The 15,222-nt window shown below is 47.1% G+C and overlaps 2 protein-coding genes across 6 annotated transcripts in view; one reads left to right on the forward strand and one right to left on the reverse strand.

Moving 5' to 3' along the window:
* The window catches only part of PPP2R5D (protein phosphatase 2 regulatory subunit B'delta), a 58,033-nt gene extending 48,909 nt beyond the window's left edge, over window positions 1-9,124 (forward strand). For 2 of the 3 annotated variants that reach the window (XM_081904053.1, XM_081904054.1), the window contains exons 15-16: window positions 1,772-1,888; window positions 4,822-9,124. In XM_081904053.1, the coding sequence (XP_081760179.1) occupies window positions 1,772-1,888; window positions 4,822-4,959 (255 nt within the window). In that variant the 3' untranslated portion in view covers window positions 4,960-9,124. The remainder of the gene's footprint in view (window positions 1-1,771; window positions 1,889-4,821) is intronic. The other variant, XM_081904055.1, reaches the window with a different exon arrangement.
* MEA1 (male-enhanced antigen 1) lies at window positions 9,005-14,116 on the reverse strand. 3 transcript variants are annotated; one of them, XM_081904512.1, is made up of 5 exons: window positions 13,835-14,116; window positions 13,294-13,331; window positions 11,845-12,125; window positions 11,626-11,722; window positions 9,005-9,702 (listed from the first exon to the last, which is right to left on the reverse strand). In XM_081904512.1, the coding sequence occupies exons 3-5, from the start codon at window positions 12,112-12,114 to the stop codon at window positions 9,539-9,541; spliced, it is 531 nt and encodes a 176-aa protein (XP_081760638.1). In that variant the 5' UTR covers window positions 12,115-12,125; window positions 13,294-13,331; window positions 13,835-14,116; the 3' UTR covers window positions 9,005-9,538. The 3 variants fall into 3 exon arrangements, with proteins under 3 accessions (XP_081760638.1, XP_081760636.1, XP_081760637.1); XM_081904510.1 differs by having other exon boundaries at window positions 13,294-13,332; window positions 13,842-14,054; XM_081904511.1 differs by lacking the exon at window positions 13,294-13,331 and having other exon boundaries at window positions 13,842-14,052.
* Window positions 14,117-15,222: the final 1,106 nt, after the last annotated feature.

A 15,222-nucleotide genomic window follows, 5' to 3' on the forward strand; every position in this document is an offset into this window, starting at 1 on the left:
GAGGGGCCTTCAGTAGTTCTACAGTAGTGGAGTTCCACAACTGTGAGGCCACCACCAAGAAGGCCCTTTCCCTTTTGCTCACCAGCCCAGTTGACTGTTCTTGTGAGGATTCCGTGACGGCCTCTGCCGTTGATCTTAGCAAACAAGCAGGATCTTTTATTACGTACATGACCTTTGCACAGAAAACTTGTCCGCTGCCCCCGAGCTACGGCCCTTCCCTGCAGCAGTGACCTTTGGAAACAGAAGTGTTTAGCATCAAGAAAACATAATTAGGGAACAGCGCAGCCTGCAGATACTCTTCTGCATGCCCTTTTGCATGTTACTCAGCGGAAGCTCCTTATATCTCGATACTAGAGTAACATAAAAGTGGGCTCTTTCTTCTCACCATCAGTGACGCCAGGCCAGGAAATACTCTGTTGCAGGGCCCTGGGAGAACCTGTGGCCCTCCAGATAATGTGGGACTCCCCACTCTCATCATCCTTGGACGTTGTTGGCTGGGGCTGATGGGATCTGGAGTCTCACCAGATCTGGAGGGGTCACAGGTTCCTGGCTCCTGCTTTATATAAGCCATCTGTGTCAGAAGGAGTGTGATTTAGGAAAGATTCAAAGTGCTCAGTGCTCATCTGTGTGCTTCTCAGTTTTAAAGCCCTGCGGTTTTAAAAAGCGCGACACTTTACAAATCAGGAAGCCAAATTGATAGGTCCTGCCTTAGGGAGGAATTCAGTGTCACACATTCCCTCAGAACAAGCATTTCAGCTTCCAGATGAAACAAACCTCCCCTCCTCCAAATGCACTGTTCTTGGGGTCCTGTCAACCCCCCAGCAAGCCAGTTTGGGGGTGGGGAGAGAGGGAAAAGGCCCTGTTGCACATCCACAAGTCCTTGTGAGGGCTTCTGCTGGCAGGACTTTGTAGTGGAATCCACCCATTTTTTCCCCTTCCAACTCCAATTTTTAAAAAATAAATATGAACTTTTAAATGAAGGAATATTTTATAGTACTGCTCTTGTAGGAGCATAGGAAGCTATCTTACACTGAATCATGGCATTGGTCTGATCTCCATAGCGGAAGGGCTCTCCATCGCTCAGTGGTTAGAGCATCTGCTTTGCATGCAGAAGGTCCTGGGTTCAAGTCCTCTGCATTGCCAGGAGTCTCTTGTTTGAAATTCTGGAGAGCTGCAGCCAGTCTGTGCAGGCAGTACGGAGCTGGCTGTCTCGCTCAGTAGAATGCGTTTGTTCCCTTGCATCTAGGATCTGTAGTAAATCCTCAGTATTAATTCCAGTTGGGCCTCATGCACCTCTGCACTTCCCCCCTTTAAGCCAAAGCTAGGAACAACAACAAATAATAATAATAACAATAATGGTTAGTAACTCTTACCTTAATGCAAAGTGGCTGTGGTGATGTTAAAAACCAGAGTTTTCGCCACTTAGACCCCCTCAGTACCTTGGACATGCTGAATTTTATAATCCACTCTAATTGGAGTTTGTGACACCAATGCCATTTTGACAAAACAAAATTCAGGAAAGGGTGTGGTGGTGGGGGGAGAGAAATCCCGCATGGAAGCTGCAGGGAACCGGGAGAAAAGTTTTAAGCTTTTCTAACCCCTTGTGCCATTTTCACAAGAAGGGAGAGCGTGAGCTGCAAAGGGGTTTTGTTTTTTCCTTCAGTGCTTTATCACACTTAACATACATATATATGTGTTTAAACATTCGGCGTTTCAGTACTTGAGTTGCTGAGCTTGCGTTCCCATTTTTCTATGTGCTGTGTTCTTGCAGTACCCCATGTATTGCGCCCCCCCACCCTTGCCTCCTGTTTATTGCATGGAGACGGAGACCCCCACTGCAGAGGACATACAGCTACTGAAGAAAACGATGGAAACGGAGGCTGTGCAGGTGACTCATCTCTATATCCTCCAGTGGGTCAGGAGTCCTTTTCTGTAATGTGAAAAGCAGAAGGGTTCTTGGTGACCAGCAGAACTCCTCCCCAGCAAGCAGCCTCTTCTCCCTAATAAGAGACCTCACCACCCACCTCCAGAGGCAGGCTGCAGGCCTTCAGGCTACCTTCCACTCTTTCTCCGTGAGAGAGGGCAGTGGAGGGGAGGCTGGGCGGGGACTTCATTCCTGGCTCTCCGTTGTCTTGGGCACATTTAGATTTGAGGGCCTTTGCACACTTGCAGCTTGCGGCAGCTGGGACTTGCATGACGTCAAACCCATCGCCAGAGTCTTGTGGCACCTTAAAGACTTAACAGATGTGTGGTGGGAGGTCTGTGTCAATTGCCAAGCTAACACCTTGTAAGGAGCCAGGGAACCAGTCCCAAGAAACAGTCATGGTTTCCTTGCCAAAGGTTCCCGTCTCTGCATTTGACACGAGTCTGCTAAACGCTGTGGTTGTTTAATATAGATTTAAACACTTAATTGTCACAGACTGTATTTTTTTTGGTCTCATTTCAATCCCACCATGCCAGTTTCCCCAACACATACCTTCCAACTAAGGTTTCGCTTTATGCAGCTGACAAAGTGGGCATGAGTAAAGCTTGTGCCATAGTGAACGTTGCAAGTCTGTTAAGGTCCCACAAGATTCTATTGCTTTTGCTACAAGAGACCCAACACGGCTGCCTCTCTGGAAATGTTTGCATGGTGTTAGTTCACAAAGGATCCGACCATTTCTTCATTAAACCACCGCTGAAGTGCAAGCCAAACCTTGCGTTTCTCAGCAAGCGGCTGTCCCACGCCCCCAGAACTGTCTGCCATGCAAGTGTTATTTCCTGCTCATGCCCCCAACCCCAAAGCCCCGCTAGCGTGTATTTTGCTTGTTTCCAATGTCCTTTCTGAAAGAAAGAAAGAAAGAAAGAAAGAAAGAAAGAAAGAAAGAAAGAAAGAAATTGAGAACAGTACAGTTGCACAAAACCAAACAGGCTTGCTTAGTCGTTTTTGCATGAATTGACAAACTCAGCGGAGCAGAGGGGAAGGCAGGAAGGGAGCAGCTAAACCATCCTTTGGCATGCTGTGTTGGCCAAGTCACATGCTTTCTGTTTCAGCCAGAATAATCATCCCTCGTCACAGTGTCACACCTTGAACTATGTGGGATAGTGGCGCCTACACAAAATCACAGGGCACTGCAGATCAGCCATGGCCATGTGGTCAGGGCTGGCACAATTGGGCGTCCACCAGGATCCTCCCATTAGTGATTGCTGCTTCCTTCCTGGCATACTTGCTCTGCGCCTGAAGATTGCCAGTTCCCCTGTATTCCTCTGCCCAGCCACATCAGCCTCGCTCCCCCAGCTCCAATTCTGCTTACCTTTGCTCCCCGTTCAAATTCCCACACGGAAGCATTGGGAAGAGCTTGCACATCTGTGCTCCTTTGGGACACTACAGAAGTCCCATCCTTTGCCAGCCCAACATGCCCACCCCACCCCTGCCCAGCCCTGTGGCTGTTAGAAAGGAATGCTACCAGGCAGAAAGTACAGCTCAATATGCAGAGCTGCGTTATGATGGCAAATGCCAGGCACAGAGTCCCGTTTTGTCCAAGTAAACATGCTTACGATCAGGTTAAACGCCTTTGCTCATACGTTAGTGAGTGGGAGCACTGGAGCGCTTATTTCCGAGCCTCAATCTTCCCACTTTGTGAGACAGGCCTGTTAGACAGAAAAGATAAAGAAACAGCAGGCTGTAGTTCTACTTGATGAAGAAATCTCAGATTCACCAGTTAGCCTTTATGCTTGCTTCTCAGCCTCTGTGTGTGTCTCCCATCTGCAAAATAGGATGTCTTCTAGACTGTCTTCACCATGCTGAATTCTGTTTATGATTTGCCTGCTCTCTCCCTCTCTCTCTCTCTGTTGATCTGTAGCCTGTGGCTTGACTCACTTTCTTAACTTGCCAGCTTTGTGTGCAGTTTTGTTAGTTCCTCATTCCTGACTGTGGCATCACTGTTGTCTGCGGTGTGTGAGCTTGAAATCATGCATTGCTGGAAATGCTTGGTGTGTGATGCTTTGCAAGAAAGCGCAAAGGCTGCATAGCGCCGCTTGGGGAACCCTTTTCAGCCAGAGTGCCACATTCCCTTCTGGGCAGTCTCCTGGCGCCCACACGCCATCGGTGGGCGGGGCTAGAGGCAAAACTGGGCGGAGCAGTGAACGCAAATTTCACCTCCGTACAGCAGGATGGTTTCCACACCCGATCATATACCCATCTCTGTCCTCGCGTCTTCCAGGCAAAAACACTTAAGAGTAGGGGTCAAAGCAGGGCTGGTGAGAGGTGCCGCTTGAGGAGAGCCCCATGGGCATAGCCGTCAACTTTCAGATTTGAAAATAAGGGATCAGCAGCCTCACCTGTCCCGGGGACAGTCTACGGGATATCTAACAATCCGGGATAGCAGTGGGAAGCAGCGCTGAAATAAGGGAATTTCCCGCAAAAAAAGGGAAGGTTGACAGCTATGCCCATGGGTCACATAGAAAGGCCTCAAAACTTAGTCAAACAGGCATTTTTGTGCTGTTTTTCTTTTCTTTGTCTATTATTTATTTCAGGCTAGGCCCGGAAGGTGCTTCACTAGGCAGCATCAAGAGGGCACACAAACCATAGGGCTGACTCCATGGCTAGGGTCAGCTTGGCACTGACCTCCAGTAAACTCCACAAAGTAGGCCGGGCTTTGCCAACCTGTCACCCTCCGGCCGGCTGGGGCTGATGGAAGTTGTAGTCCAAATGGGCCGGAGGTTGCCCGGTTGGCAAAGATGGTAGTAGACCCAGCCCCCAGAGAGGAGGGCCAGGCCAGGAGGAGTTGCGCCGCTCCCAGAAGCAGCCTCTGCTAACTTCTTGCGGGATCTTGTGCCTAGATGCTGAAAGACATAAAGAAGGAGAAGGTTTTGCTGCGTCGGAAATCAGAGCTTCCCCAGGACGTCTACACCATAAAGGCCCTGGAAGCACACAAAAGAGCGGAAGAATTCCTCACCTCGAGCCAGGAGGCGCTCTGACGGGCTAGGGAGCCCCTGGAGGGAACACAGAAATGCACTTTGTTCTAATGTATAACTAGGGAATGAACATGGTGAGCTGTGCCTGTCCTCCGCTCCATTCTCATTCTTTCAGGTTAGATTTGATTTTACATTGTACCTCATATCCCCCACGACACTGTCATTTCCTCCTGCTTTCTCCTCTTTACAAAGCTGTTTTTTGTGTGCACGTGTGAAAGGGAGCCTAGCCCCATCCATGAGGGGGTCATTCCACACAAGGGTCATCCCTGCTCCTCCTCCTGTTCCCCCTCCCCCCCCTATCAATCTACTCCAGTCCCAGGACCAAAGCATCCAGAGTTCAGCTGCAAACCTACTGTAGCCTTAGCCCAAGCTGGCGCCCTGCAGATGTTGTGGACCCCAAATCCCATCAGGTAGTCCCGAACATCTGGAAGGCACCAGATGGTCAAAGGCTGGTGCTACAGTAATAATTCACTACAGCCCCCTAGCAATTGTTTATATCCCCCCTTTTTTTATCTGCACCCCGCACAATGATATGGTCTGAGGAACGCAACGTATTATGTGAAACTGGCAGAGCTGCGCGTTACAGTCTGCTTCCTATGGATCAAGGCAGGCCTGTTCTTTGGGGACCAAGCTAGATTTAGGAACATAGTTTTGCTCCCTCCCCCCCCCCCCCGGGAATAAATGGCTAATTAGAGAGTAGCAATTTGATTTGATCTGATCTCTATGAATAAGGGTCGCTGGCTTTTTTGTTGGGTTCTGTGCAAGGATGTAATCATTGTGTGTGTGTCAGTGTAAGAAAGAGATCATCAATGCAAATGGAGTGCGAGTCAGGGAAATTTACAATTTGTTCTATTTGCACTCCCCCCCTCCAATTGCAGCACAATGGCAGCCTTACATAGTTCTAGGTCTGGCCTGTGCTTTTTGCTGCTCGATCATTTGGAGCGTCCGTCCCAAATACAGACTAGTGATTGATCTATACATTTACCGCACAAGAGCCTCCCTTACGAACTGGTTGGCTTTTCTCTCTGCAGTTTCAGCTAGAGCTGGAGCGAGATTTGATGCTTCCCAGCAGATTCTCCTACTTGCGCCAACCTCCCTTTCTCCACTGTTGGGTTTCTCAGCTTGGGAGAACGCGGGACGAATTACTTCCTGACTAAGTTCACAGCATACAAACAGCTTTCAAAGCATTTTTCATATTGGGAACAAGGGCGGGAGGGGACTTAACTGCACAAGCCAGGAAACACCTGTTGCTGTTTTCTTAATAGGGATCAGTACTTCGTTTGCTGTGGGGGGGACGACTAAGCCTCAGTCTGCTCAAGTTCATTTCAGCCGTTCTAGTTCCATGGGCCTCATCTTGGAAAGTCTCGGAGCACGAGATAGCAAAGGCTCATTTTAGGGTGGTAGCCAGAGAGGATTACCCCATTTCCCATAAACTATAGGTTTTAGCTTGTGAGCCACTGACTCAAATCTCCTGCTCAGTGCAAGCAATCCAGAGCTATAGTGTCCTAGAGGTGGCCATCCAACATCCCCTTGTAGAGTTCCTGTAAGTTACAGCCTTCCTTGCCTCTAGGTAATTGGTTCCATTGTCAAACTGCTCTTACCTTCGATATTTTTCTCCTATTAGGGAACCAAAATATATCCTCCTGTAATTTAAGGCCATAAGAGCTACTCTTGCCCTCCCCTCTAGGGGCAGAAAAGGACAAATGGTTGCCTTCTTTGTGATAGCTTTTCAGGTATTTCAAACGCTAGCATGTCCGCCTCCAGTCTTCTCTTCTGCAGCTGTAACATCCCCTGTTACTTTAATGTATCCCTATGAGACTTGTTTTCTATAGTTGACCATGTTTGTTGGCCTCCGCTAAATCCAGTTGTCTATATCAGGGGTTCTATGGACCACCGGTGGTCCAGGAAATGTGTTTGAAGAACAGCTACAATTTGAATTCCATAGAATTCTATACAATTCAAATTGTAGTACAGTATGAGAAATAAAAGAAGCAATAAAAATACAAGTAAAAACCATACAGCATCAAGCACAGCAGGTTACAACAGAGAAAAACCATTAAGTGGTCTCCCTCAAAGTTGGGGCACCCAGAACTGGACACATTACTCCAGATGTGGTCTGACTAGAGTAAAATGGAACTATTACTTCTCATCTAGCCTATATTTAACCAGTTCACCAACAAAAATGTTAAAAAGACTTTGCCAAATGCTTAGCTGTAATAAATTACATCCAGAGCATTCCCACACTCCAAGCTAACGACCTGATCAAAAAAGTCTGAGATTCTTGACAAATCCATTATGACTTCAACTAATTGTTATCAAGATTGTATATATACATAATTTGTTCAGACTGACTAGTCTATGATTTCCTAGATATTTCTTTTTGCAAAGTGGAGCAACAATTGCTTGTCTCCAGTCCTGTGATGCCACACAACCATTCTCCAGGGTTTTTTCAATTAGTGCTTCTGCAAGTAAACTAGTGACTTCCTTTAGTACTCTACGATGTGATCTATATGCCCTGAAGCCTTGAACTCATTTGAGGTAGCTAGGTGGTTTCCTGACCAACTCCTTATTAAACTTGAATTAGCTTCATATGCTGCCATTGTTTACAGATTACTGATTGAATTTCAGAATCATGGAAGGTCACAAAAGGGGAGGACCCTCATTCCTAATCAATTCCGCGTCAACCTTGTTTTATGAATTCTGACTTGCGTTTCCCCACCTCAGATTCTAGGTTCCAGTCTTCTACAATTAATTTAAGGCTGTAAATCCAAGTACACTCACTCAGAAGTAAATCCCATTGAAAGCAGTGAGGCAACCATGGGGTGCAGGAGGTTGAGACTGCAAGCCTCTTTCTCCAGCCTACACCACACTTTAAGTCTTCATACGCTGTATTGCATTATCTACACACCTACTTCACTTCTGTTGTGTTTCTCCCTATTTCTTCTGTACCTAGATTAATTTTGTTCCAAGTTCCCTAAAACCCAGTTTCATAGATCTGCCTGCATCTCACTGAAGGTACCCACTTTCCTGTACTGGTAACTGATCTGCACCGTTGCTTTTCCGAATTTGCCAATTAGTTTGGAAAGGAAGGTGAGGCACAGGCTATTAGTACTCTGACATCCAGCCCATCAATCAATCATAGCTCCTCCACTGTCCGCTGCCAAAATATTTTCAATACCCGCTGAAGATGCTCTGGCTGACTGGTGAGCAGTTTCTCTGAACACTAAAGCCCTTCTTTGAGTGAGACCTGCTTAAACCTCTTGCCATGTGCCAACCGAAGCAGCAAGAGGGAAGCAGAAAACCATGACACAAAGGAAAGGGGGAGTTTTGATTAAATATATTTGCCTGTCTTTTCAGTGGTAGAATTGAATAGGAACCAGAATGAACTGAGTAGCCACTGGGCTTCAAGTGTAGCTGCTGGAGGGACAATGTTGACTTGGAACTCTTCTAAAGCAAAGTGAAATTCAGTCAATTTGTGCCCCCCACCCAAGGCTGGGCTCTGCAGACGAGAACTATAGGGCACATCCCCCCACCTAGCCCCATACACAACACAGCCCTTCTCTGCCTGCTGGAGTTTTGCAATGGTGGAGCAGGGCTGCAATTGAGCATTCATGTGCTGTATGACTTAGATGTAAATATAGCCTCTGTCTAATCTTTGTTTGGGGTCAGGGAACTTGTGTTTGGTACCTAACATTAAAGTTTAGTTTGCTGCCAATTCATTCCAGTGTCCTATGTATCTTCACGGGGATGGGAGAAGCTGTGTGAGAAAGGGGGCGAAAGAACTGACGCCTTCCAGCCAAAATGAGCACCTCAAGCACACGGCTTCAAGTCACTATTCACTTTAATCCAGCTCTACTTCTTAAAAAAAATTCCCTTGTGTTTCTCCCACTTTGCTTGTATACTTTCCCTACTTTTTACATGGACAGGGTTGGAGCTGCCTCTTTCACTTCTTACATAGCCCCTTCTCAAAAAGGGAGGGGGGGTGCAAGCAAAACTTAAGTGATGCATTCACTCTCTGGACACAAGTATTAAGCTGCTTTACAGTTCATTATGTACATATGGTGTACTTTATTTTCAGTAGAGTATTACATAGTATGACAGTGTTGGATTTTGTACAGATGTCCCTGTATGTACAGAACTAAATAAAATGGATCTCTTGAAAAGATGACACGCTGGACTCCACCTCATGGCCATGTTTAGCTCTTTAGCCCATGTGTCACTTGGAAAAGGGGGGTGGGGCTGGTGGGGGAGAGACTAAACAGCAGGGCTAGAATCATGCATGTCAAAGGGCGATTTCATGAGATGGTCATTTCTCCTAGAGGCTTCTCCCTCTCCTCAAGCTTAGGAAAACAGCCTGATATCACTAGCTCCACCACTCAAGTAGCTATGACTGGGCGTTACAAAAACAAAAACAAAACCCTTATGAATTAGGCCATATTTTCAATGCGACAAGGTGAACACAGAGTTTCAATGCTGGTGAAAGATAAATATCTAACCCAACCAGTTCAGAGACAATGGTTTAAAGTGCAGCACTTCTGTGTAGCTCTTTCGGCTGGAGGCAAGGATGCAGAAGAGTCGGCCTTCACTTCCATTCTGGCTTGGGGCTGCTCTGGCTCTGCCGGGCTTGCAGGGTTCGCTGCACCATATCCTGCCACTGGTCGTCCGAGATTTCGTTGGCCCACGCAGGGATTCCAAGCGTGGGGAGCTTGATTCCAGCCATAGTCCTTTTCACCAGCTCCACGTGTTCTAGAGTCAAAGACAGCCGAGGAATGAGAGGGGCAGCGCAAAAGGAAGCCAGCCGCCAACACCACACACCCAAGACTCAACACAATTCCTTTCCAAGGATTTCCATATTCATGCAGTACTCAATCGGTGAATAGATAATGGGCAGCTCATCCAAGGTAGCAAGCAACCCAGGATGAAGGCTCAGGTTTACTTGGGGGGAGGGAGTGAGGGATGCATTTATGGGCCCATGGGAAGCTTGAACTATGGACTGGATAGCCAAAAACGATTGCTGCCCCACAAATCTTGTGAACAAGAGAGACCACCATAGCAATTAGCCAACCCACAAACAGAGTTACCAGGCAAAACTGTGCAGCCGATAAGGCACTAGTACATAGCTGTCAACTTTTCCTTTTTCTTGCGAGGAATCCTATTCGGAATAAGGGAATTTCCCTTTAAAAAAGGGAAGCGTTGACAGCTATGCACTAGTATCAGACAAGTGCTAAAACTGAATGGCAAGAATGGAGAGAGAAATGGCATGAAAGCTAGAGGGCACTGTGTGTTTGGACTTCAGCAAGGAGAAGCCAGATTTAGACCCAGTAGCCCTGTAAAGTAGACTAGGTTGAGAGGGTAGTTATGTGTGGCCTTTATATAGCACTTAATCATAAAAGTGGGTCATGAACACAGGTGAAATAACCCCTCTGCTACTTTGCGCTTTATGTGGGCTACATGATGCTATTGTAAGGTGGATTGGTAGTTGGTTGGCTGACCAAGGCCAGAGGGTGCTCACCAATGGTTCCTTGTCATCCTGGAAAAAAGTGGTAAGTGGTGTGCTGCAAGGTTTTGTCCTGGGCCTGGTGTTGTTCAACATCTTTATAAATGACTTTGATGAAGGAATAGAGGAGAAGCTCATCAAAGTTGTACATGACACCAAACTGAGAAGAGCATGTAATGTCTCAGAAGACAGAATCGGGATTCAAGAGGATCTTAACTGATTGGAGAACAGGACCAAAAGTCATGAAAAGCAGTTCAACAGGAACTAGCAAAATGAATTTCAGTATGGACGTATGTAAGGTTCTACACTTGGGAATAATCAGATGCACAAATACAGGATCAGCGGCACCTGGCTTGACACAGCAGTGCATGTGAAAAGGATCTAGGGGTCCTAGTAGATCACAAGCTTACTGTGAGTCAACAGTGTGATGCAGCAGCAAAAAAAGCTAAAACTATTCTAGGCTGCATCAACAGAAGTATAGTGTCCAGATCAAGGGAAGTAACAAGACCACTCTATTGTGCCTTGGTCAGATACCACTTGGGAGTAGTGTGTCCAGTTCTGGGCAAAGTTTAAGAAGGAATTAAGGGTTGGGTATGCTTAGCCTGGAAAAGTGAAGACTGAGAGGTGATACGGTAGCCAACTTCAGATATCTGAAGGGCTGTCACACAGAGGAGGGAGCATGCTTGTTTTCTGCTGTTCTAGAAGGTAGGACCTGAGCCAATGGATTCAAGGTACAAGAAAGGAGATTCCAACTGAATAGAAATAACTTCAAGACTGTAAGAGCTGTTCAGTAGGGGAACCAACTACCTTGGCACGTGGTGGACTCTTTCAATGGAAGTTTTTAAGCAGAGGTCAGATGGCCATCTGTCAGGGATTCTTTATTTGTGATTCCTGCATTGCAGGGGGTTAGACTAGAAGACCTTTGGGATCCTTTCCAAATCTACAATTCCATATGGGAATGACAGGATGGAAATGTGATTTAGAGGTTATGGAACAGGTTAGAGACCTAGAGAATATAACAAACTAGATCACAAGCCTTAAAAAAGGCAGAATGGGAAAAATAACATGGGCTGAATGTGGCAGGACTTACAGACACCAAGTTCTAAGGTTGGCAATTCCCTCTGGAGACTATAAAGACTAAAATAAATAAAGCTGCTTCCATATTATGTTACCTGGATCCATAGGGATAGAGCTGCGAGAGTTTTGAGCTGCAGATCCCTCCTCCTCATCGCTGTCCACAGGTGGGTCAGGCAGATGCAGTCTCATTGCCTGCATGCAGTGCATAAAGCCATTACAAGCATTAAGCACAGCACAAAGGCATGCGCATGCAAGAATCTGTGGCCCCACTTTGAGGAACCCCAGGACACATACTTGAAACAAAACTGTGATACCTGAAGTCGCTCATTGATATCGGGCGTTGGCTCTGTGCTGGGTTCCGTTTCTTCAGCTGCTGCTAGTCCCTGATCTGGATCTTGATTCAGTGGTTGGTACAAGTAGCCATTACTGCCATCTTCCTCCTCCTCTTCAGGTTCTTCACTACTCCACTCCCCAGCAGGTTCAGGGGTTCCATCAGGTGTCTCTTGCAGCCCCAGCTCTTCATGCTCATTTGGACAGATCCTCTCTGGACCCATGATCTGTGTAACCACTGGCTCCAAGGCCATGCACTAAGGATCTGAAGGGAAACCATGGAACTTAAATCTCTGCAACAATACTATTGCTTAAAGTTGTATATTTGTCTGAGAAATGACTGAGAAAGAAGCATATCCTACAAAGAGATTGCAGGAAGGTAAGAGCAATAAGCACTCTAAGGCAGAACAGACCTATCTAAGAAAGTCCATTATAGTCAACTTTAGAGCCATCACCACATTTCACATTACTATACACTAAAGCAGGCATAGGCAAACTTGGCCCTCCGGATGTTTTTGGCCTACAACTCCCATGATCCCTAGCTAGCAAGACCGGTGGTCAGGGATGATGGGAATTGTAGGCGCAAAAATCTGGAGGGCCAAGTTTGCTTATGCCTGCACTAAAGCATTATGCCACAGAATCAGAGTTGGGACCCTGAGGATCATCTAGTCCGACCCCATTGCAATGCAGGAAGATGCAGCTGTCCCATATGGAGCTTGAACCTGCAACCTTGGTGTTATCAGCACCACGCTCTAACCAGCTAAGCTATGTAATGTGATGGGTTTCAGGCTGCCTTTCAGTGAACACCAGGATTCTATGGAAGCTTATCAGTAGCTTCCCATAAATACAACTTTATCACCACTGCTTTAGTTTTTCCTGCAATACACAGGAAAGTGTTGAGTGTTTTTATGTGGCTCAGTTCTAGTTTGTCCAGTTACGGCAAAGCTCAATAGCCATGGCCAGTGTCAAACCTGCATATGTCACTGTTTCCCTAAGCCAGAGATGGAAAACCTGCAGCCCTCCAGATGTTGGCACACCCACTCCGATCAGCCCCAGCCAGCATGACCAATGGTCAGAGATTATGGAAGTTGGTAGTTCAACAACACTTGGGAGGGCTGTGGGTTCCCCATCCTTCCCCTAAACAAGGACACTTCTTCAGGGTACATTAGCTTCCAAGTCCTATATCCCATTTGCCTCTCATCCACATCAGTTGAGGGCCAGGTTTCATAACCCATTAACTAGAGGTAGCTATTCATCTCAGTATCTCATATTGCCTTCTATGGGACAAATTAATAAGCTGTAATGTGGATTAGGAAACAAAGAGTTAGATTTAGGCCCGCTCCATTATCTTCTATATAACCCAGTGACTGCCACTCCCATAGAAGAGACTTTAAGAAAGCACTTTAAGACAATGCAGTTTAGACCAAACTCACCTAGAACCCCTAACAGCGACTCAGTTCTCCAAAGTATTTCTAAAATAATAATGATAATAATACACTAAGTTACAATTATTAAAACTGTTCTATTACGTCAAGCTTAGACGCATGCAATATAAAAGCATGGTGATTATTCAAAGCACCGGCGACAATCCTGGCTCCCCCTTCCCTTTGAGGTGGAGTCATGGCTCTGATGCCTTTTCGCTTTTGCTGCTACAGAGTAACATGGCTACCCCTCTGGAAAATAAACAAACTAGCCTTAGTCAGCCCAGGTTCAGGCTCCCCCCTACCCACCCCACCGGGACGATGGACAAAAACGTGTCTTTCCGGGTTTCAGAAGGGTTTCTATATGCGCCCGTCGTTATGGACCCTTCAAAACGCCCTATAAATGCTGATCCTTGTTGTCCTCGCCCCCACCACAAAGACCTCCATTCCCAACACCGCCTGCTCTCGCCGTTTCGCCTATTGCCCTCCATCGCTGCCTGACGCCCAGCAAACCACAGCCGCGCCCGCCACCCAGAGCAACAAGACCCCCCTGTCTTCACCCAGAAGGGAGTTCCGCCTTCCCGATCGGAGGCCGATCCCAGCCGCTCAGCCTCCGGAAAGGACAAGGCGCACAGGGCCACTGGGAATGACGTCATAGCCGTGCGCGGCGGGAGGAGCCGTAACTATGCCAACCCGCTCCCCATCTTGGGCGAGGTATACAGGTCTCCCCCGCCACCAGCCCTCGCCTCTCCGTTGGGCCCTGGCAGTTCTAAAGTCGACGAGCGGCTGTGTTTGATACGGTCACAAAGCACGTTGGAAGGACTGGCCAATAGCTGCCGCCTTGCGCTTCGGGAAAGCATAAGGCTCGTGCAACAAAAGGCACTCGCCGGGAATCGGGATTGCGGGGCGGAGGGGCCGGGTCTCAAGTTACGGTGATGGCCACCCCAAATGCATATAGGTTAGCAGTTCGGTAAAACCATACGTCCAAACCACTTCTTCGTCACCAGGCCAGTTTTTATCCTTTTTAACACCACGCGGAGGCTTTTTGTTGTTGCTGCTGGTGGCAAAAATAAAAAATGTTTCTCTTTTGCACCGTGGAGAATTACGGAAATGCCTTTCCGACAGCGCATGCACGTGCAACTAGAATTGCCCGACTTCCAGCAACCTAGAAGTCAAATCTCTTTTCAGGTTAGAGGTTGTATCGTAAAGGCGCTCCCACCCACACAGACACCCTGGGCAAGAAATTCGCTCACCGATTTTGTGACATGTCTTTTATTATTGCACTTCATGCAATGCAAGCTGGCTAGATTTTTTGAGTTGCAAGTCGCTCTGAGTTGCCTTGGGCAAGATAAAGCGCCTAACAAATGCAACTACTACTACTAATAATAATAATAATGGAGCGAGGGACGGAGCTGCCGGTCATCCTCTGTGAGAGGGGTACAGGAACATTGTTCCTATTTTTATCTGCGGAAATTTGAAGGTCAGGGTATGCAGGCTGTGTAGAGGATGTAAGGGGTATGTGTTAAATGGCACTGCATCCCACCATATAGGCATAAAGTCACCAAGTAGGGTTGCCACCTGTCCTTTATCATAAGGGATTATTCCTTTCTTCAAGGAAAAATATGGGACCCATATTTTACTTGACCTGTCCCATATTTTGCCCGACCAAAGGTGACAACCCGACCACGAAGTGCCCTACTATAGGAAGGATCCAGGTGAATTCCTACCTACTGGTGTTTATTGTGAGTTTTTAAAAAGGTAATTCAATGTTGCCTGTAAGACACGTTGGAAGGGTTTGTATGCTGAAAGACGGGGATATAAATACTTGCAATAATGTAACTACAGTTGCCCCCCGCAGAGCTACAGTTCCCAGCACCTTTAACTACAGTTCCCAGGGTTCTTTTGGGGGGCGGGGAGTGTGCTTTAAATGGTGCATACGCA

Source organism: Podarcis melisellensis (genome assembly GCF_964234715.1).
Source record: "Podarcis melisellensis genome assembly, chromosome: 3".
Classification (NCBI taxonomy): domain Eukaryota; kingdom Metazoa; phylum Chordata; class Lepidosauria; order Squamata; family Lacertidae; genus Podarcis; species Podarcis melisellensis.